The sequence below is a fragment of the Cyanistes caeruleus genome, chromosome 5 (assembly GCF_971803275.1).
Source record: "Cyanistes caeruleus chromosome 5, bCyaCae1.hap1.1, whole genome shotgun sequence".
Taxonomy (NCBI): domain Eukaryota; kingdom Metazoa; phylum Chordata; class Aves; order Passeriformes; family Paridae; genus Cyanistes; species Cyanistes caeruleus.
Window position 1 is genome coordinate 1,839,564 of NC_141705.1, and position 24,299 is coordinate 1,863,862.

The 24,299-nt window shown below is 64.8% G+C and overlaps 1 protein-coding gene across 1 annotated transcript; it reads right to left on the minus strand.

The window, feature by feature from the left end:
• Positions 1-1,224: 1,224 nt before the first annotated feature.
• LOC111929146 (transcription factor COE4-like) lies at positions 1,225-24,299 on the minus strand. The gene is made up of 17 exons (XM_086889599.1): positions 24,030-24,299; positions 23,146-23,261; positions 18,278-18,434; positions 17,438-17,501; positions 17,290-17,345; positions 17,029-17,102; positions 15,672-15,740; positions 10,493-10,574; positions 8,691-8,808; positions 7,113-7,246; positions 6,910-7,036; positions 5,683-5,771; positions 5,006-5,071; positions 3,905-4,046; positions 3,398-3,577; positions 2,548-2,739; positions 1,225-1,786 (listed from the first exon to the last, which is right to left on the minus strand). The coding sequence occupies exons 1-17, from the start codon at positions 24,273-24,275 to the stop codon at positions 1,716-1,718; spliced, it is 1,983 nt and encodes a 660-aa protein (XP_086745725.1). The 5' UTR covers positions 24,276-24,299; the 3' UTR covers positions 1,225-1,715.

A 24,299-nucleotide genomic window follows, 5' to 3' on the forward strand; every position in this document is an offset into this window, starting at 1 on the left:
CCATCCTGTCCCAGATCATCCCTCCTGCCTTGGAGTATCCATCATCCATCATCCATCCATCATCCATCATCCATCCATCCATCCATCCATCCATCCATCCATCCATCATCCATCATCCATCATCCATCCATCCATCCATCCATCCATCCATCCATCCATCCATCCATCATCCATCATCCATCCATCCATCATCCATCCATCATCCATCCATCCATCATCCATCCATCCATCCATCCATCCATCCATCATCCATCCATCCATCATCCATCCATCCATCCATCATCCATCCATCCATCATCCATCATCCATCCATCCATCCATCCATCCATCATCCATCCATCCATCATCCATCCATCCATCATCCATCCATCATCCATCCATCATCTATCCATCCATCATCCATCCATCCATCATCCATCCATCATCCATCCATCCATCATCCATCCATCCATCCATCCATCCATCATCCATCCATCATCCATCATCCATCCATCCATCATCCATCCATCATCCATCCATCCATCATCCATCATCCGTCCATCATCCATCCATCCATCCATCCATCCATCCATCCATCCATCCATCTCACCCCAGTTCATCCCCCCTGCCCAGGAACATCCATCTTTCCCTGGATCATCCCTCTAATCCTCAATATCCATCTTTTTTCTGGAGCATCCATCCCATCCTGGATCATCCCTTCAACCCCGAGTATCCACCCTATTCTGGATCATCCATCCCACCTTGGGTCATCCATCCCACCTGGAGCTTCCATCCCACCTTGGATCATCCCGCCAACTCCGATTATCCACCCTATTCTGGAGCATCCATCCCATGTTGGAGATTCCATCCTTTTCCAGAGCATCCATCCCACTTTGGATGATCCCTCCCATCCCAGATCATCCACCCCTCATCCTGGAGCAGCCATCTTTTTCCAGAGCTTCCATAGAATATCCTTCCTATCCTGGAGTATCCTTCCCATCTGGAGCTTCCATCCCACCTGGATCATCCATCCCACCTTGGATCATCTGTCCCACCCTGGAGCATCCATCCCACCTTGGAACATCCATCCCACCTTGGATCATCCACCTTTTTCTAGAGCTTCCATCCCACCTTGGAGCTTCCATCCCACCTAGAACATCCCTCCTATCCTGGAACATCCATCCCACCTTGGATCATCTGTCCCACTTTGGATCATCTAGCCCATCCTGGAGCTTCCATCCCATCCCAGAGCTTCCATCCCACCTTGGAACATCCATCCCACCTTGGACCATCCATCCTTTTCCAGAGGTTTCATCCCACCTTGGAAACTTCCATCACACTTTGGAACATCCATCCCACCTTGGAACATCCATCCTTTTCTGGAGCTTCCATCCCACTTTGGGTCACCCCTCCCGCCCATCCCAGCACCTCCATCCCACGCCCTCCGCTGCCCCCCATTCCCGGCTCTCTCCGCCTCTTCCCGAGGCCAAACCCAGGAATTTTGGCTCATTCCAGGATTTCCCCAAGTCCCCCCTCAGCCAGGCCAGGCCGGGGTCACCCGGGTAGGGACATCGGGGGGATGTCCCCTCATCCCGCTCTGCGTGGCTGCTCCGGAGCCATCCCAGCTCTGAGGGGAGGCAAGGGGTGGGCACAGGGGACAGGGATGTCCCCAATCCTTGTCCCCGCTCCTGTCCCGGTGGGATGGGGGGTCCGGAGCCCCTCCGGACACGCCGTCCTTAGGAATAGGCCAATCCCTGGAGCGGCCGCGCCGGAGCGTGGAATTTATCCGAGTCCTCGAAAGCCGGGTCTGGGCAGGACAGGGACAGTGTCAGGAGGGGACACCGGGGACACCAGGGACAAGGGTGGCATGGGACAACACCAGGTGTGGGCGTCACATGGGCAGGGACGTCAGGCAGGAGTGCGGTGACATCGGGGACCCTCGGTGGGGCAGGGGGACTCGAGGTGTGTGTTGGGGACACCAGGGACCTCAGGGACACTGGGGACACGAAGGGGACAGGTACCAGGGTGGCACAGGGCAGCTCCAGCCACGCCCGTGGGCGGTACAGGGGTCACAGTGACAGCCAGTGACCCCTGGGTGACCCAGTGCCCCTCTGTGGGGCAGGGCCACCCAGGGACAGATGTCACACGCCTTGGGGACACTGGGGACACAGGTGGACAGGGACAGGGGTGGCACAGAGCAGAGCCCTGACCAGAGAGCCAGAGAGGTGCAAGGGACACAGTGACACCAGGGACCCTCCATGGGGCTGGGGCCACCTGGGGACAGATGTCAGGGACCTTGGGGACACTGGGGACACTGGGGAACACTGGGGACAGATGTTAGGGATCCTGGGGACCCTGGGGACACTAGGGACAGATGTCAGGGACCTTGAGGACCTTGGGGACACTGGGGACACCGGGGACGAGGCACAAGGGTGTGGCACAGGGCAGGCCCAACCATTCCCATGTACGGGAGCGTGGTGACACCGGGGACCCTCCATGGCGCATGAGCCACCAGGGGCTGGGTGTCAGAGACCACGGTGGCCTTGGTGGCCTTGGGGACAGTCTGACCTTGCAGGGCGCTGGCGCAGGCGGGCTGGGGGGAGCCCTGTGGCCGCAGCACGGGGGCGAAGGCGCTCTTCTGCTTCACGGCCGAGATCATCGTCACCGGAGAGAAGGAGAAGCCACCAGGAGGGGTGGCCGTGCCCGGGCCCGAGGTGACGGTGACAGACGAGGCGCCCAGCGGGGGACTGGCGGGCAGGACTGAGGGGACGGACACACACCGCTTGGCTGGGGACAGGGGACACCGCCAGGGGACGGGGACAGGGATGGGGACAGAGCCAGGACAGGGACAAACAGGAGTGGGGATGGGGACAGGGATGGGACAGGGGAGGGGACAGGGAGAGAGGCAGGAACAAGGACAGGGACAAGGACAGGGACGGGGACAGAGCCAGGACAGGGACAGGGACAAACAGGAGTGGGGATGGGGACAGGGACGGGACAGGGGAGGGGACAAGGATGGGGACAGGGATGGGGACAGGGCCAGGAAAAGGAAGGGGACAAGGATGGGGACAGGGAGAGAGGCAGGGATGGGGACAGGATAGGGACAGGGAGAGAGGCAGGGACAGGGACAATGACACCGGTGGCCCAGGACAGGGCTGGGGACAAGGACAGGAGCAGGGGCAGGGCTGTCCCACCCTCGCTCCCTCTCTCACCCTCAGTGATGGCTTTGGGGACACTCCAGGGTTGTCACATCACTCTGGGGACCCCCAGCGACCCCACAATGACTTTGGTGACCCCCAAGGACCCGTCATGACTTCAGGACCCCCCAGAGCTGTCACACGGATTTGGGGACTCCCCAGGGCCCTCCCATGAACTCGTGTCGCCCCTCCCCACCGGTGTCCCCAGCAGTGTCACTCACTGGCGTAGGGGGAGGTGGCGGTGGAGCCGTTCAGGAAGCTCGGAGGGGACCCGGGGACCCCCAGCCCGGCCATGGTGGCCCCGCCGAAGCCACCGGTGGCCCCGGCAAAGCCCTGCTGGGGGGCAGAGCCCGGGGGGCCGAACCCCCGCGCCGGGGGCGTCCCGGGGCTGCGCGAGAACCCTGCGGGGACAGCGACACGGTGGCACCGCCTGAGGAGGGGACAAAGGCTCTCCGGACCCCCCTCAGCCCCGCCCCGAGGCCACTGCGCACTTTGGTCACAGCCCTGAGGGGACAGCGACACGGTGGCGGAGGGGACACAACCCCCCCGAGGCCACCGCGCACTTTTTGGGGAGACCTGAGGAGACAGGTGGCACCTCCTGGGGAGGGGACAAAAACCCTCCCGCCACCCCGAGGTCACCTCGGTCACAGCCCTGAGGGGACAGGGACAGGTGCCACCAGGCGGGGAGGTGACAACAACCTTCCCGCCACCCCGAGGCCACCTCGCACCTTGTTCGGAGCCCTGCGGGGAGTCGCCCATGGCGAGGCCGAGCTGTCCCCCGCCGAAGGAGGGGACAGTGACATGCGCGGGGGCCCTGGGGACACTGTACAGCGCCTCGGCCACGTCAGCCGCCCGCTTCAGCAGCACGTCCTGGGGACACGGCGGTGGTGTCACCGAGCGAGGGTGGCACTGCTTGGTGGCACCCCTCAGTGTCACCTCGTGGTGGCACCCCACAGTGTCACCCTCCTGCATGGTGCCACCCCACAGAGACAGCCCTTGGTGGCACCCCAGTGTCACCCGAGAGCGTCACCCTACAGTGTGACCTCACTGTCACCCCACAGAGTAACTCCTCAGTGTCACCCCACAGTGTCACCCCAGTGTCACTCCAGTGTCACCTCACAGTGTCACCCCACAGAGGAAGCCCTTGGTGTCACCCTTCAGTGTCACCTCTCAGTGCCACCCCATAGTGTCACCCTCCAGCACAGCGTCACCCTAAAGTGTCACCTATCATTGTCACCCTTCGATGGTGCCCCACCAGTGCCACCCCTCAGTGTCACCCTCGATATCACCCTCGGTGTCACCCTCTATGTCACCCTCAATGTCACCCTTGGTGTCACCCTCGGTGTCACCCCGCCACCCACAGAGCCCATGGGGTCACTCTGGGATGGGCCGAGGGTGGCTGTGACTGTCCCTGCTGGTGTCACCTCCCGGGCCACCCACGGTGACGGTGGGGGAACCCGAGGGGGTCCCAGGGGGGTCCCAGGAGGATCCCGTGGGGGGTCCCAGGGGGGTCCCAGAGTGGGAGGGGAGGGGGGGGTGTCCCGGGGGGATCCCAGGGGGTCCCAGGGGGGTCCTGGGGGGATCCCAGGGGGTCCCAGGGGGGTCCCAGGAGGATCCCGGGGGGGGTCCCAGGGGGGTCCCAGAGTGGGTGGGGGGTTCCAGGGTGGGGGGTCCCAGGGGGATCCCAGAGTGGGAGGGGAGGGGGGGGTGTCCCGGGGGGATCCCAGGGGGTCCCAGAGGTGTCCCGGGGGGATCCCAGGGGGTCCCAGGGGGGTCCCAGGGGGGTCCCAGGGGGGTCCCAAGAGGGTCTCAAGGGGGTCCCCGCACACCTGGTTGCTGTGGGGGACCCCATAAAGCGCCTCCACCAGGTCGGCCGCGCGCTTCAGCAGCACCTCCTGGGGACAGCGAGGGGACAGGGCAGGGGACAGTGCAGGGGACAGCGAGGGGACAGGGCAGGGGACAGGGCGGGGGGGGGCTGCACCCCCAGCCTGCCCTCTATGGCCCTCATGTCCCCCCTGACCCCCCCATTCTGTTTTCCAAATCACCCCCGTGTCCCCAACCCCCCCATTCTGTGTCCCCAGTGGCCTCCCGAGTCCCCAATGACCCCCCCCATGTCCCCCCCCGTGTCCCCCCCGTGTCCCCAACCCCCCCATTCTGTGTCTCCAACGACCCCAGGGGACACAAGAATTGTCACCCCCATCCCTATCCTGGGGCGCTGCCAGGGAATCCCCGTGTCCCCCGGGGGGGTCCCTGTGTCCCCCAGGGATGTCCCCATCCCCTGAGGGTGTCCCCCTGTCCCCCGGGGGTGTCTCTGTCCCCTGGGGCTGTTCCCTGGGGGTGTCCCTGTCCCCTGGAGGTGTCCTTGTCCCCCGGGGGGGTCCCCGTGTCCCCCGGGGATGTTCCTGTGTCTCCCGGGGGTGTCCCTGTCCCCTGAGGGTGTCTCCCTGTCCCCCGGGGGTGTCCCTGTCCCCTAGAGCTGTTCCCTGGGGGTGTCCCTGTCCCCTACCTTGGGCAGGCGCTCGGGGTCCCCGGGGTGCCGCGGGATCACCTTCTGCAGCCGCTGGAAGCCGTAATCGATGGTGGGCTCGTTCAGGGCTGGGGACAGGGGACACCGCCGGGTCACTGTCCCCTCCCCGGGGGCTGGGACATTGTCCCGAGGGGCTGGAGCACTGGCCCGGCTGTCTGGGTCATTGTCACAAGGGCTCTGTCCCCTTCCCGGGGGTCTGTGCCATTGTCCCAAAGGTCTGGGTCCCCTTCCCGGGGGTCTGGGTCCCCATCGCATGAGTGTGTGGCACGGTCCCAGCTGTCCCCATCCCAATTCCAGGATGTCCCCACCCCACTCCCAGATGTCCCCATCCCACTCCTGAACGTCTCTATCCCAACCCCAGTGGTCTCCGTCCCATTCCCGCGTGTTCCCATCCCATTCCCTCATGTCCCCATCCCCGCTTCAGGATGTCCTTACCCCAGCCCCTATGTCCCCATCCCATTCCCCGGTGTCCCCACCCCAATCCCGCTGTCCCCACCCCAGACCAAATGTCCCCACCCCGCTCCCTGTGTCCCCACCCCACTCCCAAAGTCCCCACCCCGCTCCCAGGTGTCCCCATCCCATTTCCAGGTGTCCCCACCCCACTCACGGTGTCCCCACACCAAATCAAATGTCCCCACCCCACTCACGGTGTCCCCATCTCAATCCCGATGTCCTCAACCCAATCCCGGTGTCCCCACCCCAATCCCGGTGTCCCCACCCCGCTCCCAGTGTCCCCACCCCAATCCCGGTGTCCCCACCCCATTCCCGATGTCCCCACCCCACTCCCAGGTGTCCCCACCCCAATCCCGCTGTCCCCACCCCGCTCCCTGTGTCCCCACCCCGCTCCCGGTGTCCCCACCCCACTTGCGGTGTCCCCACCCCGCTCCCAGTGTCCCCACCCCGCTCCCGGTGTCCCCACCCCACTCCCAGGTGTCCCCACCCCAATGTCCGACTCCCGGTGTCCCCACCCCACTCACGGTGTCCCCATCTCAATCCCGATGTCCTCAACCCGCTCCCTGTGTCCCCACCCCGCTCCCGGGTGTCCCCACCTCACTTGCGGTGTCCCCGCTCCACTCCCGATGTCCCCACCCCATTCCCAGTGTCCCCATCCCAATCCCGATGTCCCACCCCGCTCCCAGGTGTCCCCACCCCAATCCCGGATGTCCCACTCCCGGTGTCCCCTCGCCGCTCGCGGTGTCCCCTCACCGGTGTAGACGAAGCGTCCCGGGGCGCCCTTGCAGAAGTGCTTGGCCTTGTAGGACAGCGTCACCTCCACGACCCCCGGGATGTGCCGGGGGGGGGTCTGCACGCGGATGGCGTGGGGGGTGATGAGCTGCGGGCGAGGGGACACGCGGCCTCAGCGGTGTCCCCGAGCTGTCCCCAGGCCACCGCCGGGCCCGTCCCCGTACCTCGCTCCACACCAGCACGGTGCCGAAGAGCACCTGGAGGCCATCGAAGAAGTTGTCGCCGATGACGATGACGGTGGCACCGCCCGTGGTCCAACCCTCGCTGGGGCTGATGGCCTTGATGCAGGGGGTGGCTGCTGGAGGGGACAGGGACAGCCATGGTGGGGACACGGGGGGACAGGGACAGCCATGGTGGGGACATGGAGGGACAGGGACAGCCATGGTGGGGACACAGGGGGGAACAGGGACAGCCATGGTGGGGACAGGGAGGGGACAGGGACAGCCATGGTGGGGACAGGGAGGGGACAGGGACAGCCATGGTGGGGACACAGAGGGACAGGGACAGCAATGGTGGGGACAGGGACAGCCATGGAGGGGACAGGGAGGGGACAGGGACAGGGACAGCCATGGTGGGGACATGGAGGGGACAGGGACAGCCATGGTGGGGACACGGGGGGGACAGGGACAGCAATGATGGGGACATGGACAGACATGGTGGGGACATGGAGGGGACAGGGACAGGGACAGCCATGGTGGGGACACAGAGGGACAGGGACAGCAATGGTGGGGACAGGGACAGCCATGGAGGGGACAGGGAGGGGACAGGGAGGGGACATGGACAGCCATGGTGGGGACATGGAGGGGACAGGGACAGCCATGGTGGGGACACGGGGGGGACAGGGACAGCAATGATGGGGACAAGGACAGCCATGGTAGGGACAGGGAGAGGACAGGGACAGCCATGGTGGGGACACGGGTGGGACAGGGACAGCAATGATGGGGACAAGGACAGCCATGGTAGGGACAGGGAGAGGACAGGGACAGCCATGGTGGGGACATGGAGGGGTGGGGAGCGCTTGGGGGTGATGGGGTGGGGTCAGGGAGGAGGGGACAGGCATGGGGACATGGATGGGGACACGGGGACATGGACTGAAACAGGCATGGGGACATGGATGGGGACACGGGGACATGGATGGGGACACAGGGACATGGATGGGGACACGGGGACATGGACTGAAACAGGCATGGGGACATGGGGACATGGATGGGGACAGGCATGGGGACACAGGGACATGGACATGGACATGGCTGGGGTGGGACACAGGTGGCACAGGGACATCAGGACATGGGTGGGGACACATAAGTGGCCACAGGGACATGACAGGGGACAGACATATGGAGACAGATGGGGACAATCACAGGTGGCCACAGGGACACAGCAGGGGACACGCATGTGTGACCATGGTGACACGGGTGGGGACAAACAGGGACACCCATGGATAGACCCACCAGACACTGGGGACAACAGGGTGGGGACACAGGGTGGGGATGCCAAGCCAGGCTTGGAGGGTCCTGTGGCACGTCCCCAAGATGTCCCCAAAATGTCCCCAAGATGTCCCCAGGCGGCCGTGGTGACACAGGTGGGGAGGCACCCATGGACACCCAACATGGATGGGCACAGACACTTGGGGACAGCAGGGTGGGGACACAGGGATCACCCTGGGGATGCCAGGCCAGGATTGGAAGGTCCCATGGCACGTCCCCAGGATGTCCCCAAGATGTCCCCAAGTGTCTCCTGACCTTCGGAAGGGTCAAGGCGCCGGGCGCGCCGGCCATGCTTGGAGTTGTTGTGGACGAACATGTTGTCGGACACGGCCAGGACGTGGCCGTCCACGTGCACCGTGGTGGACACCACCACCTGTGGGGGACAAGGGACATGGTCACCCCGTGGTGTCCCCACAGTGTCCCCTGCTCAGTCACAGCGCAGGGATGCTGTGTGTGGTGTCCCCATGACATCCCCATGGTGTCCCCTGCCCTGTCACACTGCAGGGACACTGTGTGTGATGTCCCCACAATGTCCCCACGATGTCCCCATGGTGTCCCCTGCCCTGTCACACTACAGGGACACTGTGTGTGGTGTCCCCACAATGTCCCCACAATGTCCCCACGATGTCCCCACAATGTCCCCTGCCCTGTCACACCACAGGGACCCTGTCTGTGGTGTCCCCACAATGTCCCCACAGTGTCCCCATGCTGTCCCCTGCCCTGTCACACTACAGGGACACTGTGTGTGGTGTCCCCATGACATCTCCATGGTGTCCCAACAATGTGCCCACAATGTCCCCATGGTGTCCCCTGCCCTGTCACACTGCAGGGATGCTGTGTGTGGTGTCCCCACAATGTCCCCACGATGTCCCCATCCCTGTCACAGCCCGTCACACAGCAGGAGGGGCCGGCTTGGTGTCCCCACAGGGGTGGCCCAAAGGTGGCCCCCACAGCCTGGGGTCACCAGCCCCCCCAGATTGCCCAAGTCCTTCCTCCAGGACACTCAGGGGACACCCAGACCCCCCCAGGGGACCCCAAATCCCTTTTAGGGCCACCCCAGACCCCCCCAGGGGACCCCAAACCCCTTTCAGTGTCACCCCCAATCTCCCAGGTGTCCCCAGGGCACCCCAAAACCCCTTAGAGCCACCTCCAGCCCCCCCAAGGAGACCCCAAACCCCTTTTAGGGTCACCCCCAGCCCCCCAAATTCCCCCAAGGCTCCCCTCCGCAAACTCACCCAAGGAGACCCCAAATCCCTTTTAGGGTCACCCCCAGCCCCCCAAATTTCCCCAAGGCTCTCCTCCCCAAACTCACCCAAGGAGACCCCAAACCCCTTTTAGGGTCACCCCCAGCCCCCCAAATTTCCCCAGGGAGACTCCAAACCCCTTTTAGAGTCACCCCCGGTCCCCTAAACGCTCCCAGGGCACCCCAAAACCCCTTAGACCACCCCCAGCCCCCCCCAAGGAGACCCCAAACCCCTTTTACGGCCACCCCCAGCCCCCCAAATTCCCCCAAGGCTCCCCCCCGCAAGGAGCCCCCAAACCCCTTTTAGGGTCACCCCCTCAGGGACCACCCCAGCCCCCCCAGAAGACCCCAAACCCCCTTTTGAGCCGCCCATCCCCTATAAGGGAACCCCCCCCACCCCATTCCCAGCCCCCCCAATCCCACAACTCCCCCCGCCTTTCCCCTTTTCCCCCCGCCGCTCTCCCGCCGCCGATGCCGCGATGCAAATGGGGTCGTTAATCACCGAAATGTCATAATTAACATCTCGTTACCGAGCCCTGATGAACCTCGGGGGGGGCCAGGACCCAGCTGCGACCGGGGAGGGGGGAGGAGGGGCGGAGATTTTGGGGTTTTCAGGGCGGATTTGGGGTTTTTTTAATAGGGCGGCGGTGGATTTGGGATTTTCAAAGGGGTCGAGGGGAACTGGGGACTCGATTCCCCCCGAATGGGGGGAATCGAGTCCCCAGTTCCCCTCGACCCCTTTGGGAAATCCTTTTGGGGTCGCCTGCACCCCTTTTTGGGGTCCCACCCTCATTGTGATGTCCCCAAGTGTCACCTGGAAGCGCCGCATGTCCCGCGGGTTCCCGGCGTTTTTCAGGCAGTTCTGGTTGCACTTGAGGAAAAACTTGAGGAAAAACCTGGGATAAGGGAAGGGGGAAAAAAAAAAAAGGGGGGGGGGGACAAAAATGTGTCCCCGTGCTGTCCCCTCCCCCCCATTCCCAGTGTGTCGTTTTGTCCCCAATCTTTCTGACACTTCCTGTCCCCATCCCAGTGTCCCCATCCCAATGTCCCTCTCTGTCCCCATCCCAGTGTCCCCATCCCAATGCCCCTATCCCAATGTCCCCATCCCAATGTCCCACCCTGTCCCCATCCCAGTGTCCCCATCCCAATGTCCCCATCCCAGTGTCCCACCCTGTCCCCCATCCCAGTGTCCCCATCCCAATGTCCCTCTCTGTCCCCATCCCAGTGTCCCCATCCCAATGCCCCTATCCCAATGTCCCCATCCCAATGTCCCACCCTGTCCCCATCCCAGTGTCCCCATCCCAATGTCCCCATCCCAGTGTCCCACCCTGTCCCCCATCCCAGTGTCCCCATCCCAATGTCCCTCTCTGTCCCCATCCCAATGTCCCCATCCCAGTGTCCCCATCCCAATTGTCACCATCCCAATGTCCCACCCTGTCCCCATCCCAGTGTCCCCATCCCAGTGTCCCCATCCCAATTGTCACCATCCCAATGTCCCACCCTGTCCCCCATCCCAGTGTCCCCATCCTTCTGTCCCTTCCTGTCCCACTCTGTCCCCACCCCATTGTGCCACCCTGTCCCAATCCCACGGTCCCATCCCATCCCAGTGTCCTCTCCTGTCCCCATCCCATGATGCCACCCTGTCCTCAACCCAGTGTCCCCATCCCATCCCAGTGTCCCCATCCCTGTCCCCAATCCCTGTCCCCATCCCAGTGTCCCTCTCTATCCCCATCCCAATATCCCACCCTGTCCCCATCCCAGTATCCCCATCCCAATGTCCCATCACAGTGTCCCCATCACAGTGTCCCACCCTGTCCCAATCCCAGTGTCCCATCACAGTGTCCCCATCCCAATGTCCCCATCCCAGTGTCCCATCACAGTGTCCCCATCCCAATGTCCCCATCCCAATGTCCCATCACAGTGTCCCCATCACAGTGTCCCCATCCCAATGTCCCCATCCCAATGTCCCATCACAGTGTCCCCATCCCAGTGTCCCCATCCCAATGTCCCATCACAGTGTCCCCATCCCAATGTCCCTCTCTATCCCCATCCCAATATCCCACCCTGTCCCCATCCCAGTATCCCCATCCCAATGTCCCATCACAGTGTCCCCATCACAGTGTCCCACCCTGTCCCAATCCCAGTGTCCCATCACAGTGTCCCCATCCCAATGTCCCAATCCCAGTGTCCCCATCTCAGTGTCCCCATCTCAGTGTCCCCATCCCAATGTCTCATCCCAGTGTCCCCATCCCAGTGTCCCCATCCCAATGTCCCCATCCCAATGTCCCTCCCCATCCGACACCGGGACCCCTGGGAATGTTGGGACCCCCAGGCCAATCCCTGGGGTCACACGGGGTTTGGGGACACCCCCGGGTCAGGCTGGGGGGACATGGAGGGGGATCCCAGGGAAGGGGGGTCCCACAAAAAAGGGGTTACATGGAAAGGGGATCCCAAAAAAGGGGATCCCAGAGAATGGGGATCCCATGGAAATGGGGTCCCAGGGAAAGGGGATCCCACAAAAAAGGGGATCCCACATTAAGGGGTTACTTGGGAAGCGGATCCCAAAAAAGGGGATCCCACAAAAGGGGGTCCCAGAGAATGGGGATCCCAGAAAAAAGGGATCCTATGGAAAAGGGGTCTCAGGGAGAGAGGATCCCACAGAAAGGGGATCCCAGGGTAAACAAGGATCCCATGGATCCCACAGAGAAAGGGGTTACGTGGAAAGGGGGATCCCGTGGAAAGGGATCCTGCAGAACAGGGGTCCCATGGGTGAGGGGATCCCACAAAAAAACCGGGATGCCACAAAAATGGGATCCCACAAAAAAGGGGATCTCATGGGAAAAGGGGATTCTGGGGAAAGGAGGTCCCACCCCACAGGGATCCCATGGATGAGGGGATCCCATGGAAAGGGGATCCCAGGGAAAAGGGATCCCATAAAAAGGGGGTCCCACGGAGAGGGGATCCCAGAGAAAAGGGATCACGGGGAAAGGGGATCCCACGGAAAGGGGGATCCCACAAAAAGCAGATCCCATGGAAGGGGGGGGCACAAGGAGAGAGGATCCCATGGGATGGGGGGAGGTCCCACGGTGCGGGGCTCCCCGTGGAAAAAGGGGGATCCCAAAAAAAAGGGGAGATCCCACAAAAAGGGTGATCCAAAAAAAGGGGGAATCCCAAAAAGGGGGGGATCCCAAAAAAAAGGGGGGATCCCAAAAAAGAGGAGGATCCCAAAAAAAAGGGGGTCTCATTTAGAGGATCCCATGGAGGGAGGGGTCATAGGGAGAGAGGATCCCATGGAAAAAGGGGATCCCACAAAAAGGGAGATCCCACAAAAAGGGGATCCCACAAAAAGGGGATCCCATGGAAAAGGGGGATCCTACAGCGAGGGGCTCCCCATGGAAAGGGGGATCCCATAAAAAGGGGTCTTATGGAAAGGGGGACCCCACAAAATGGGAGATCCCACAAAAAGGGGATCCCACAAAAAGGGGGTCCCACAAAAAAGGGTCTCATTTCTAGAACCCCACGGAAAAGGGGGATCCCACAAAAAGGGGATCCCACACCAAGGGGGTCCCGACCCCATAGAAAGGGGGTCCCACCCTATGGGACAACACAGGAGAAGGGGGGGGTCCCCCTATTCCCCACAATCCCATAATCCCATTCCCGCCCCGCGGGTGGTAATCAGGGCAAGGAAGGAGCTGGAAAACTCCGGGAAAACGCCGGGAAAACGCCGGGAAAACGGTCCCGCCATCCCGGGACAGCGCGGCCGGGGAGGGTACCCCAAACCCCCCCAAAAAAACCCCAAATCCCCCCTAAATCCCTGCCCCAGGTTGGCGGGGGGGGGAGCTGGGGCTGAACCCCCGCGAGTTAAAAATACGGGGCCGGCGCATTAATTAGCATCGCTAATTACCATTGAATATGCAAATGCCCGGCGCCGCTGCCGAGCACCTTCTGCTCGCGGCGCATAAATTTGAATGCGCAATTAGCATAATCGTGGCTAATTAATGAGAAGCGTCAATTTTCGCTGCCGGGTAATTTGATTAACGCCGCGAGAGGGGCACTTAGCGCGCTCTCAAACCAGCGGGGCTGGCCCGGGGGGGGACACGGGGACACGGGGGGGGCTCCCGGGGGGGGCTGGGGACACGCCTGGCCCTGCCTGACCCCCCAAAAGTGATGGGGATGGGGACACGGGGGTGGGGGGCAGCCCAAAAGTGATGGGAGAGGTTGGGGACACCCCGAAAGTGATGGGGATGGGGAGAGGAGATTGGGGACACCCCAAAAAGTCCTGGGAATGAGGAGGGGGATTGGGGACACCCCAAAAGTGATGGGGATGGAGAGAGGGGATTGGGGACACCCCAAAAGTGATGGGAATGGGGAGAGGGGATTGGGAACACCCCAAAAGTCATGGGGGGGGGTTGGGGACACCCCAAAAGTGATGGGGATGGGGACACGGGGTTTGGAGACACCCCAAAAAGTCCTGGGAATGAGGAGGGGGATTGGGGACACCCCAAAAGTGATGGGGATGGGGACACGGGGGTGGGGGGCAGCCCAAAAGTGCTGGGGGAGGTTGGGGACACCCCAAAAGTGATGGGGAGAGGGGATTGGGGACACCCCAAAAGCTGTGGGGTGGGTTGAGGTCACCCCAAAAGTGATGGGGATGGGGACACGGGGGTGGGGGACAGCCCAAAAGTCATGGGGGAGGTTGGGGACACCCCAAAAGTGATGGGGAGAGGGGATTTGGGACACCCCAAAAGTCCTGTGGATGGGGACAGGGGATTAGGGACACCCCAAAAAAAATTGGGGCGGGTTGGGGTCACTCCAAAAGTGATGGGGATGGGGAGAGGGGATGGGGGACACCCCAAAAATTCCTGGGGCGGCTTGGGGACACCCCGAAAGTCCTGGGAATGGGAACAGGGGATTTGGGACACCCCAAAAGTGCTGGGAATGGGGAGAAGGGATTTGGGACACCCCAAAAGCTGTGGGGTGTGTTGGGGACACCCCAAATGCCTTGGCAATGAGGAGAGGGGGTTGGGGACACCCCAAAAAATCCTGGGGCGGGTTGGGGTCACCCCAAAAGTGATGGGGATGGGGACAAGGAGGTGGGGGTCACCCCAAAAGTCCTGTGGGTGGGGACAGGGGATTGGGGACACCCCAAAAGTTCTGGGGCTGGTTGGGGACACCCCAAAAGTCCTGAGGCTGGAGCGACACAGGTTGGGGACACTCCTGGCCCTCGGTGACCCCCCAAAAGTGCTGGGAATGGGGAGAGGGGTCTGGGGACACCCCAAAAGCCCTTGGGGGCACATTGGGGACACCCCAAAAGTGCTGGGAATGGGGAGAGGGGTCTGGGGACACCCCAAAAATCCTTGAGGGCAGACTGGGGACACCCCAGAAGTGCTGGGAATGGTGGGTGACATGTTGGGGACACTCCTGGCCCTGTGTGACCCCCAAAAAAAGCTTTGGGTGACCCCCTAAAAGTCCTGCGGCTGAGGGGGGGATGCGGGGACATTTGGGACATTTGGGACATTTGGGACACTGCCACCAACCATGGGGGTGTCACCTCCCAAGGGGGGGTCACAGGAACCCCCCCCGGGCACCCCAAAAGTGCCATGGTGGGGACAGCAGGACAGGGGACACAGGGGACATGGGGACAGTGACAAGGGGACCCTGGTCCTGTCCCACCCCCCGGGGCTTGGCGTGGTGACACCAGAGAGGTGACACCAGGACAGGCCGGAGGACCCCGCTGGGGACAGGAACAGAGGGACACGGCCACCCTGGGATGTCCCCAACGCCGCCAGCGCCACCTCCATTATCGATGTCACCAACGGGGACATCTGCCACCGCCCCATGGGGACACCCAGAGCCCCCCACGCTGTCCCTCTGCTCATCAGCATCGTGTCCCCAACCTTGGGGACACCCCTGGTGGCTGCCACCCCCTCCCAGGTCGCGGTGAGGTGTCGGGGGTCCCCCGATGTCCCCGATGTCCCCGATGTCCCCAGCACCTGTCGATGATGACGGGGTCCGAGGGGGTCTCGTTGCGGTTCCCGCAGCTCTTCTTGTCGCAGCAGCGGCTGGACACGGCGACAGGAGGTGACATCAGGGGACAGCGAGGGCTGAGGGACCCCCCAAAGGCCGGGGGGGACGCGCCAGGTCCCCATGTCCCACCCTCGGACCGCCCGACACTCAGGGCTGGGGACAGAGGGGACAGAGGACAGGCACAGCAGGGAGGGGACACTCGGGGGTGTCACTTTACCACCTCTAGATGGGGCTGGGGACAGATTTGGGGGGTCCCGGGGGCTCCGAAGGAGTTGGGGACCCGTCCCTGTCACCCAGGGGGGCTCCGTGTCACCTCCGGAGGCTCTGAAGGGGTTGGGGACCCGTCCCTGTCACCCAGGGGGGCTCCGTGTCACCTCCGGGTGGCTCTGAAGGGGTTGGGGACCTGTCCCTGTCACCCAGGGGGGCTCCGTGTCACCCTCGGGTGGCCCTGAAGGGGTTGGGGACCCGTCCCTGTCACCCTCGGGTGGATCTGAAGGGGCTGGGAACCCGTCCCTGTCACCCTCGGGTGGATCTGAAGGGGCTGGGAACCCGTCCCTGTCACCTCCGGGTGGCCCTGAAGGGGTTGGGGACCTGTCCCTGTCACCCTCGGGTGGCCCTGAAGGGGTTGGGACCCGTCCCTGTCACCCTCGGGTGGCCCTGAAGGGGTTGGGGACCCGTCCCTGTCACCCTCGGGTGGATCTGAAGGGGCTGGGAACCCGTCCCTGTCACCTCCGGGTGGCCCTGAAGGGGTTGGGGACCTGCCCCTGTCACCCTCGGGTGGCCCTGAAGGGGCTGGGAACCCGTCCCTGTCACCTCCGGGTGGCCCTGAAGGGGTTGGGGACCCGTCCCTGTCACCCTCGGGTGGATCTGAAGGGGCTGGGAACCCGTCCCTGTCACCTCCGGGTGGCCCTGAAGGGGTTGGGGACCCGTCCCTGTCACCTCCGGGTGGCCCTGAAGGGGTTGGGGACCCGTCCCTGTCACCTCCGGGTGGCCCTGAAGGGGTTGGGACCCGTCCCTGTCACCCTCGGGTGGATCTGAAGGGGCTGGGAACCCGTCCCTGTCACCTTCAGATGGCTCTGAACGGGATGGAGACCCACCCCGGAGCTCCGTGTCCCCCCCAGGGGACACACCAGTGCCACCCGCAGTCCCCAACCCCGAGCGGGTGTCCCCGCGGGGACTCAGGGAGTGGCCTGTCCCCTGCCGCGAGGTCAATTAGCGGCGCTGGCCCGGCTCATTAATTAACGCGGGGTCTGTAATCACTTCAGCGGGCACTAAAGGGACCTTGGGGACAGCCCTGTCACCCCCCGGGTGTCCCCAGCCCACCTGCACATGATCTCGTGGGTCAGCAGCACCCGGCACATCTCGGGGTTCTTGTCCTGCCCCTCGTAAATGATGGCCTGCAGGGGACACCGAGGGGACAGCGGCGACACCGCGGTGGCACCGGCGAGGCGCTCCCGGGCCCTGCCACCTGCGCCACCCCCTCCCCGCCCAGCGCGGGGGACACCGCGGCCAGATGTGGGAACATCCAGATGTTCCCCGCGGGTGGGGGATTTGGGGTGGGGGGTGGATTTGGGGTCTCGGTACCTGCTTGGACATGGAGTCAATGAGCCGGACGTACAAATCCTGCTCGGTCCGGAGCCCTGCGGGGACACCAGAGGGGCCACCCCGCTTGTCACCTCCCCCTGGGGACACCTCGAACCCCCCCGGAACCCCCCCGGAACCCCGCACCCACCGTTGCTGTAGAGCAGCTGCAGGCGGTAGTGGATCCCGTTGTTGGTCTTCTCCCCGTTCTGCTCCTTGAGGGGTGGGGACAAAATTAACGGGGCGGGCTCAGGTGGTCACCCGGTGTCCCCTCCGCACCCCCCTGGTCACCCGGTGTCCCCTCCACACACCCCTGGTCACTCGATGTCCTCTCCGCACCCTCCTGGTCACTCCGTGTCTCCTCCACACCCTCCTGGGGTCACCCGGTGTCCCCTCTGCACCCTCCTGGTCACTCCGTGTCTCCTCCACACCCTCCTGGGGTCACTTCGTGTCCCCTCCACACCCCCCTGGTCACCCGGTGTCCTCTCCGCACCCTCCTGGTCACTCCGTGTCCCCTCCACACCCTCCTGGGGTCACTTCGTGTCCCCTCCACACCCTCCTGGGGTCACTCCGTGTCCCCTCTGCGCCCTCCTGGTCACTCGGTGTCCCCTCTGCGCCCTCCTGGGGTCACTCCGTGTCCCCTCCGCACCCTCCTGGAGTCACCCGGTCTCCCCTCCGCGCCCTCCTGGGGTCACTCGGTGTCCCATCCGCACCCTCCTGGTCACCCGGTGTCCTCTCCGCACCCCCCTGGTCACTCCGTGTCTCCTCCACACCCTCCTGGGGTCACTTCGTGTCCCCTCCGCGCCCTCCTGGGGTCACTCCGTGTCCCCTCCGCGCCCTCCTGGGGTCACTCCGTGTCCCCTCCCCATCCTCATGCGATGAGCTGGGGCCGCGCTCCGGCCTCAGCCGCGGCCGCCCCGCCCCGCGGGGGTTTTGGGGTGGTTTGGGGAGCTTTTGGGGGGGTTTTGGGGTTTTTTGGGGGGTTTCTCACCCTCTCCTTCTCCACGAAGTCGATGAAGCAGGTGCGCTCCACCTCCACGGGCTGGCCCTGGCGGTCGTACATGGCCAGCACGAAGTGGAAGAAGTTGGATTTGCGCAGGTTGGCCGGGGGCTGCTTCTCGAAGTGAGCGCGGGCCAGTGACACTCCGCTGCGACAGGCCACGGTGTGGGGGACAGCCGGGATAGCCGGAACCCCGGCACCAGGAACCCTCCCATCCCTGAGAACCCCGGAGCTGGGGACCCCCATCCCCGAGAACCCCAGACCTGGGGACCCCCATCCCCGAGAACCCCGGAGCTGGGGACCCCCCTCCTCAAGAACCCCAGACCTGGGGACCCCCATCCCCGAGAACCCCAGACCTGGGGACCCCCAATCCCTGAGAACCCCGGAGCTGGGGACCCCCCCATCCCTGAGAACCCCGGAACCAGGACCCCCCATCCCTGAGAACCCCGGAGCTGGGGACCCCCATCCCCAAAAACACCGGCACCAGGAACCCCCCATACCTGAGAACCCCGGAACCAGGACCCCCCATATCTGAGAACCCCGGACCTGGGGACCCCCATCCCCGAAAACCCCGTTCTGGGGACCCCCATCTCTGAGAACCCCGGAGCTGGGGGTCCCCAACACCCCGTCCAGGGGAACCCCAGGACTGGAACCCTCAGTGCCCCATCCTAGGGACCCCCAGAATCCGAGGACCAGGACACCCCGAACCCCATCCCCGGAACCCTCAGCACCCCATCCCGGGGATGTCCAGGATTGGGACACCCCGAAACCCATCCCGGGAGCCCCCAGGACTGGGACACCCCAAACCCCATCGCGGGAACCCCCAGCACCCCATTCCGGGGATCTCCATCCTAGAGAACCCCATCCTGGGGACCCCAAAACCTTCTCCATGGGACTCCGGAACCCTCAGCACCCCATTTCCAGTACCGCATGTTGGGGACCCCCAGAACCCCATCCCGGGGACCCCCCATCCCCGAGAACCCCGGACCTGGGGACCCCCAGCACCCCATTACCAGCACTGGGACCCCCAGCACCCCATCCTGGGGATCCCCGTGACTCCAGTATTGGGACACCCGAAAACTCAGCACCCCCAGCACGATGTCCCTGGGACCCCCAGCACCCCATCCTGGGGATCCCCATAACTCCAGTATTGGGACACCCGAAAACTCAGCACCCCCAGCACGATGTCCCTGGGACCCCCAGCACCCCTTCCAAGAACCCCAAAATCCCAAAATCCCCAAATCCCAGAATCCCCAAATCCAATCCTTGGGACCCCCAGCACCCCTTCTGTGGGACCCCCCCCCCCACCCTGGCCTGACCCCAAAATCTGCAGCACCCTGTCCCCAAGGCCACCAGGACCCCGTCCCTAAAGCCACCAGACTGTCCCCAGGACCCCAGAGTCACCAACCTGTCCCCAGGACCCTGTCCCCAAAGCCACCAACCTGTCCCCAAGACCCCCAGTGCCACCAGGACCCCGTCCCCAGGGCCACCAACCTGTCCCCAAGACCCTGTCCCCAAAGCCACCAGCCTGTCCCCAGGACCCCCTCCCTGGGACCGGCCCTGTCCAGGGTAGGGGACACAGATGGGGACACGGCCAGCACCTGCCCCTGGCATCGGGGACACGAGGGACAGAAGGAGACAGAGGGGACATCCCTGAGCCCTCCCCGCTCGCCGGTGTCACCGCTGCTGTCCCTGCCCCGACACCCGAGTGACAGGACAGTGACAGCAGAGCCACTTCAGGGACGATGGCTCCAGCACCGTCCCCGTCACTGTCACCGCGTCCCCACCCCGCGCGTCCCCTCGGTGTCCCCGCGGCAGCAGCGGAGCGGGTCCCCAGTGTCACCCCCCCGCCACAGCCGGGCCCACGCGCCATCCCTTGGGGACCTCGGCGACACTCTGGGGACATTTCTCCGTGAGGTGACAGAGGAAAAGCTCCTTCAGCTGCTCCCCGGGGTCCCCAAAGTGTCCCCAGGGACACCCGAAGGGTCCCCAACTGTCCCCAGAGACACCCGAGGGGTCCCCAAACTGTCCCCAGGGACACCTGAGGGGTCCCCAACTGTCCCCAGAGACACCCGCGGGGTCCCCAAAGTGTCCCCAGGGACACCCGAAGGGTCCCCAACTGTCTCCAGAGACACCCGAGGGGTCCCCAAACTGTCCCCAGGGACACCTGAGGGGTCCCCAACTGTCCCCAGAGACACCCGCGGGGTCCCCAAAGTGTCCCCAGGGACACCCGAAGGGTCCCCAACTGTCTCCAGAGACACCCGAGGGGTCCCCAAACTGTCCCCAGGGACACCTGAGGGGTTCCCAACTGTCCCCAGAGACACCCGAGGGGTCCTCAAAGTGTCCTCAGAGACACCGAGGGGCCACACCTGGGGAGGTGACAATACCTGCACGCGGCCACCACAAACGGCTTACATCACGTCCCCACACCTGCCGTGGACACCGCGGCGTGTCCCTTGTCCCCTCCCCGTGCTGGTGGCTTTGCTCTCAGGGTGCCACCCCCGCGGGGACACCTCTGTCCCCTCACTGTCCCCCCCCCTCCCCAGCCTACAACGGGACAGCGACGTCCGCGGCTCCTTCCAGCCCCAAAAATTCCCCTCCGCGCCCCCCAAATGGCCTCGGTGACGCTCGTGGGGTGGCTCTGGCTGTCCCCGCTGTCCCCCGCCGTGTCCCCCCCGCGCTGCCAGCCCCGCCCGGCGCGTTAATTAATTATTAAAGGCAATCAAGCATTTCCAAGCAGCCGCGGCCCCGGCGCTTCCAGGAAAGCGGCGGCCCCGGGCACGGCCCTAAAGCGGCTCCCGGGGGGCGTGGGGACCCCACCCCACGGCGGGGACACCGCGTGGCTCACCCCGGACCTTCAGCGGGACCCCAGAGCTCGGTGCCAACCCCTTGGGGACATCGCGGTGGCCGTGGGGACACGCGGGAGGAGGAGGTTTAGAGGGTCCCGGATGCCACCCACGGGTGGGGACCCCGTGTGGGCCACCCAGGGACCCCAGGACTGCGGTTCCAACCCCTTGGGGACATCGTGGTGGCCTTGGGGACACGCGGGAGGGGGCGGTTTAGAGGGTCCTGATGCCACCCGACAGCCCAGGATCCCGGTGCCAGCCCCTTGGGGACATGGCGGTGGCCTTGGGGACACCGGTGGTTGTGTCCCCACGCGTGGCACTGCTAGCACGGTGGCACACGCCCACCAAGGTGACCCGGGGAGGGCAGGAGGGGACACCCCAAACCGCCCAGGACCCCACTGGGTGACACGTCCCTGTCACCGCTGCCAGCCCCGGGTGTGTCCCTGTGTCCCCTACAGGGGTCCCGGGGAGTTTTTGGGGACACGGGGACAAGGCCAGCACCTCCCTGAGACCCCCAACTCCCCCCTCCCCACAGCGTGGCACTGCTGTCCCTCAGCTCCACATTGTCACCCCCCCGGGGGTGGCTGTCACCGCGGTGGTGGCAGCGCTGGGGTCCCCTGGTGGGGGTTGGGGAAGCGTTCCCTGAGATTTTCCAGCATCCCAAAGTTTTGGGGGGATCCCAGGGAGCCACCATGGCCTCGGTGACCCCTTAGGGACACCCCAAACCCCGCAGAGGGGACAGCACGACAGGGGACAGGGGTGGCACTGACCCCAGGAGGGAGGGACAGGGTACACTGAGGCCCCTGGAGAGGGCAGGGAATGGGATTTGAGTCCCAGAGGAAAGCAGGGAATGGGATCCAGAGAGCTCTGAGCCCTCTGGGAATGCAGGGAATGGGATCTGAGCCCCCCAGGAGGGCAAGGAATGGGATTTGAGCCCCCTGGAAAAGGCAGGGAATGGGATTTGAGTCCCAGAGAAAAGCAGGGAATGGGATCCGGGGACCTCTGAGCCCTCTGGGAATGCAGGGAATGGGATCTGAGCCCCCCAGGAGGGCAAGGAATGGGATTTGAGCCCCCTGGAAAAGGCAGGGAATGGGATTTGAGTCCCAGAGGAAAGCAGGGAATGGGATCTGGAGAGCTCTGAGCCCTCTGGGAATGCAGGGAATGGGATCTGAGCCCCCTGGAGAAAGCCGGGAATGGGATCTGAGCCCCCCGGATAAAGCCGGGAATGGGATCTGAGCCCCCTGGAAAAGGCAGGGAAATGGGCACAGATCCCATTCCCGTTGGCACAAACTCCTGGCAGCTGAAATCCATGGGGATGCCCGGGGCACCGGGATAGGGACATCCAGAGGCCCAAGGAATGCCAGGAAAAAAGCGAGGAGGGCACATCCTGGGATGCCCACGGAACCAGGAATGCCCAGGGAAGCAGGAATGTCCGTGGATCCCGGGACACTCCCAAATCCCAGGATGCCCACAGCCCCTGGAATGCCCGCAGTGCCCGGGAGGGCTGCGGAATTTGGGATATCTGTGGAGCCTGGGGGGTGCCTGTGGAATTTGGGATGTCTCTGGATGCCCATGGAATTTGGGATGCCCATGGAACCCGGCACATCCACATCCCCGGGATACCCACAGCCCCTGGGATGCCCAGGGAAGCTGGGATACCCGAGAAGCCCAGAATGTCCAGAGCCCTGGAATACCCCAGGATACCCAGGAAAACCGGGAATGCCCGCAGCCTCTGGAATACCCCCAACCCCTGGAATACCCACTGCCCTCAGAATTCCCGTGAAACCCGGGATGACCACATCCTCCGGGACACCTCCAGCCCCCGGAATTCCCGTGCAGCCCGGGATACCCGCCGACCTCGGGATGCCCCACGGAGCCCGGGATGCCCCGCGGAGCTCGGGTTGCATCCATCCCGGAGCCCCCGGAGCTGCGGGGCTCTCCCCGGGCTGTCCCCGGGCTGCCCCCAGGCTGTCCCCGAGCTGTCCCCGAGCTGTCCCCGGGCTGTCCCCTTACCTCTGCGCCGCCGTGCTGGCGTCCAGGATGCCGGTGCCCTGCAGCCAGCGGCCGGCGGGGAGCCCCGCGCTCAGCGGCTCCTCCTTCATGGGGACCCCCCCCCGGGGCAGCGCCTCCTGCACCGAGAACATGACCGGGGGGCTCAGGGGGACCCCCCCGGAACCCCCCCGACCCCCCCCCAGCCCCGGGCTCAGCACCGGGCAGGTGCCGGGGGCCGCCGTCCCGGCCGCCGGGGAAGCGGCATCTGCGGAGGGAGGGAGGGAGAGAGGGAGGGGGAGAAGGAGGGGGAGGCTCCGGGGGAGGGAGGGGGTTTGTGGGGAGGGAGGAGGGGGCGGGAGGGGGCAGAGCCCGGGAAGTTGGAGCTGGAGGAGCCCCGGAGCCAAGTGAGGGGAGGGGAAGGGGCGGGGGGCGGCGCGGGGAGAGAGGGAGGGAGGGGTGGAGGGAGGGGTGGAGGGAGGGATGGGGAGGAAGGAGGGAGGGAGGAAGGCTTAGAGGGAGAGGAGGGAGGGATGGAGGGAGGCTCGGAGGAGGAGTGGAGGGATGGAGCGCGGCACCGGAGGGAGGGATGGAGGGAGGCCCGGAGGAGGAGTAGAAGGATGGAGGGAGGGAGAGGAGGGCTGGAGGGAGGGATGGAGGAGGAGTGGAGGGATGGAAGGAGGGAGAGGAGGGCTGGAGGAAGGCTCGCAGGAGGAGGAGTGGAGGGATGGAGCGCGGCGCAGGGAGGGATGGAGCGAGGCTCGGAGGAGGAGGAGTGGAGGGATGGAGGGAGGCTCGGAGGGATGGAGGCTCGCAGGGAGGCAGGCGGGGAGGGAGGGCCGAGGCGCAGGGGAGGAGTGCGGGCGGCCGGGGGGGCCCGGCCGGGGGCGGGGGCTCGGTTCCGTTACCGGGCGGGCGGCGGCGGCGGCGGCGCGGGGCGGAGGCAGCGGCGGCGGCGGCGGCAGCGGCAGCAGCAGCAGCAGCGGGCGGCCGGGGGGCGGCCCGGGGGTCCCGGGAACGCCATCACCGCCCTCTCCCCGCCGCCTCCGCCTCCCCCCGGGCCGGCCCCGGCGGCTGGGCTCGGGCAGCAGCACCATGAGCAGCAGCAGCGCCCGCTGCCGCCGCCCCGCCGCCGCCCCACCGGCCCGGGCCATCCCGGCACCGCCGCCGCCGCCGCC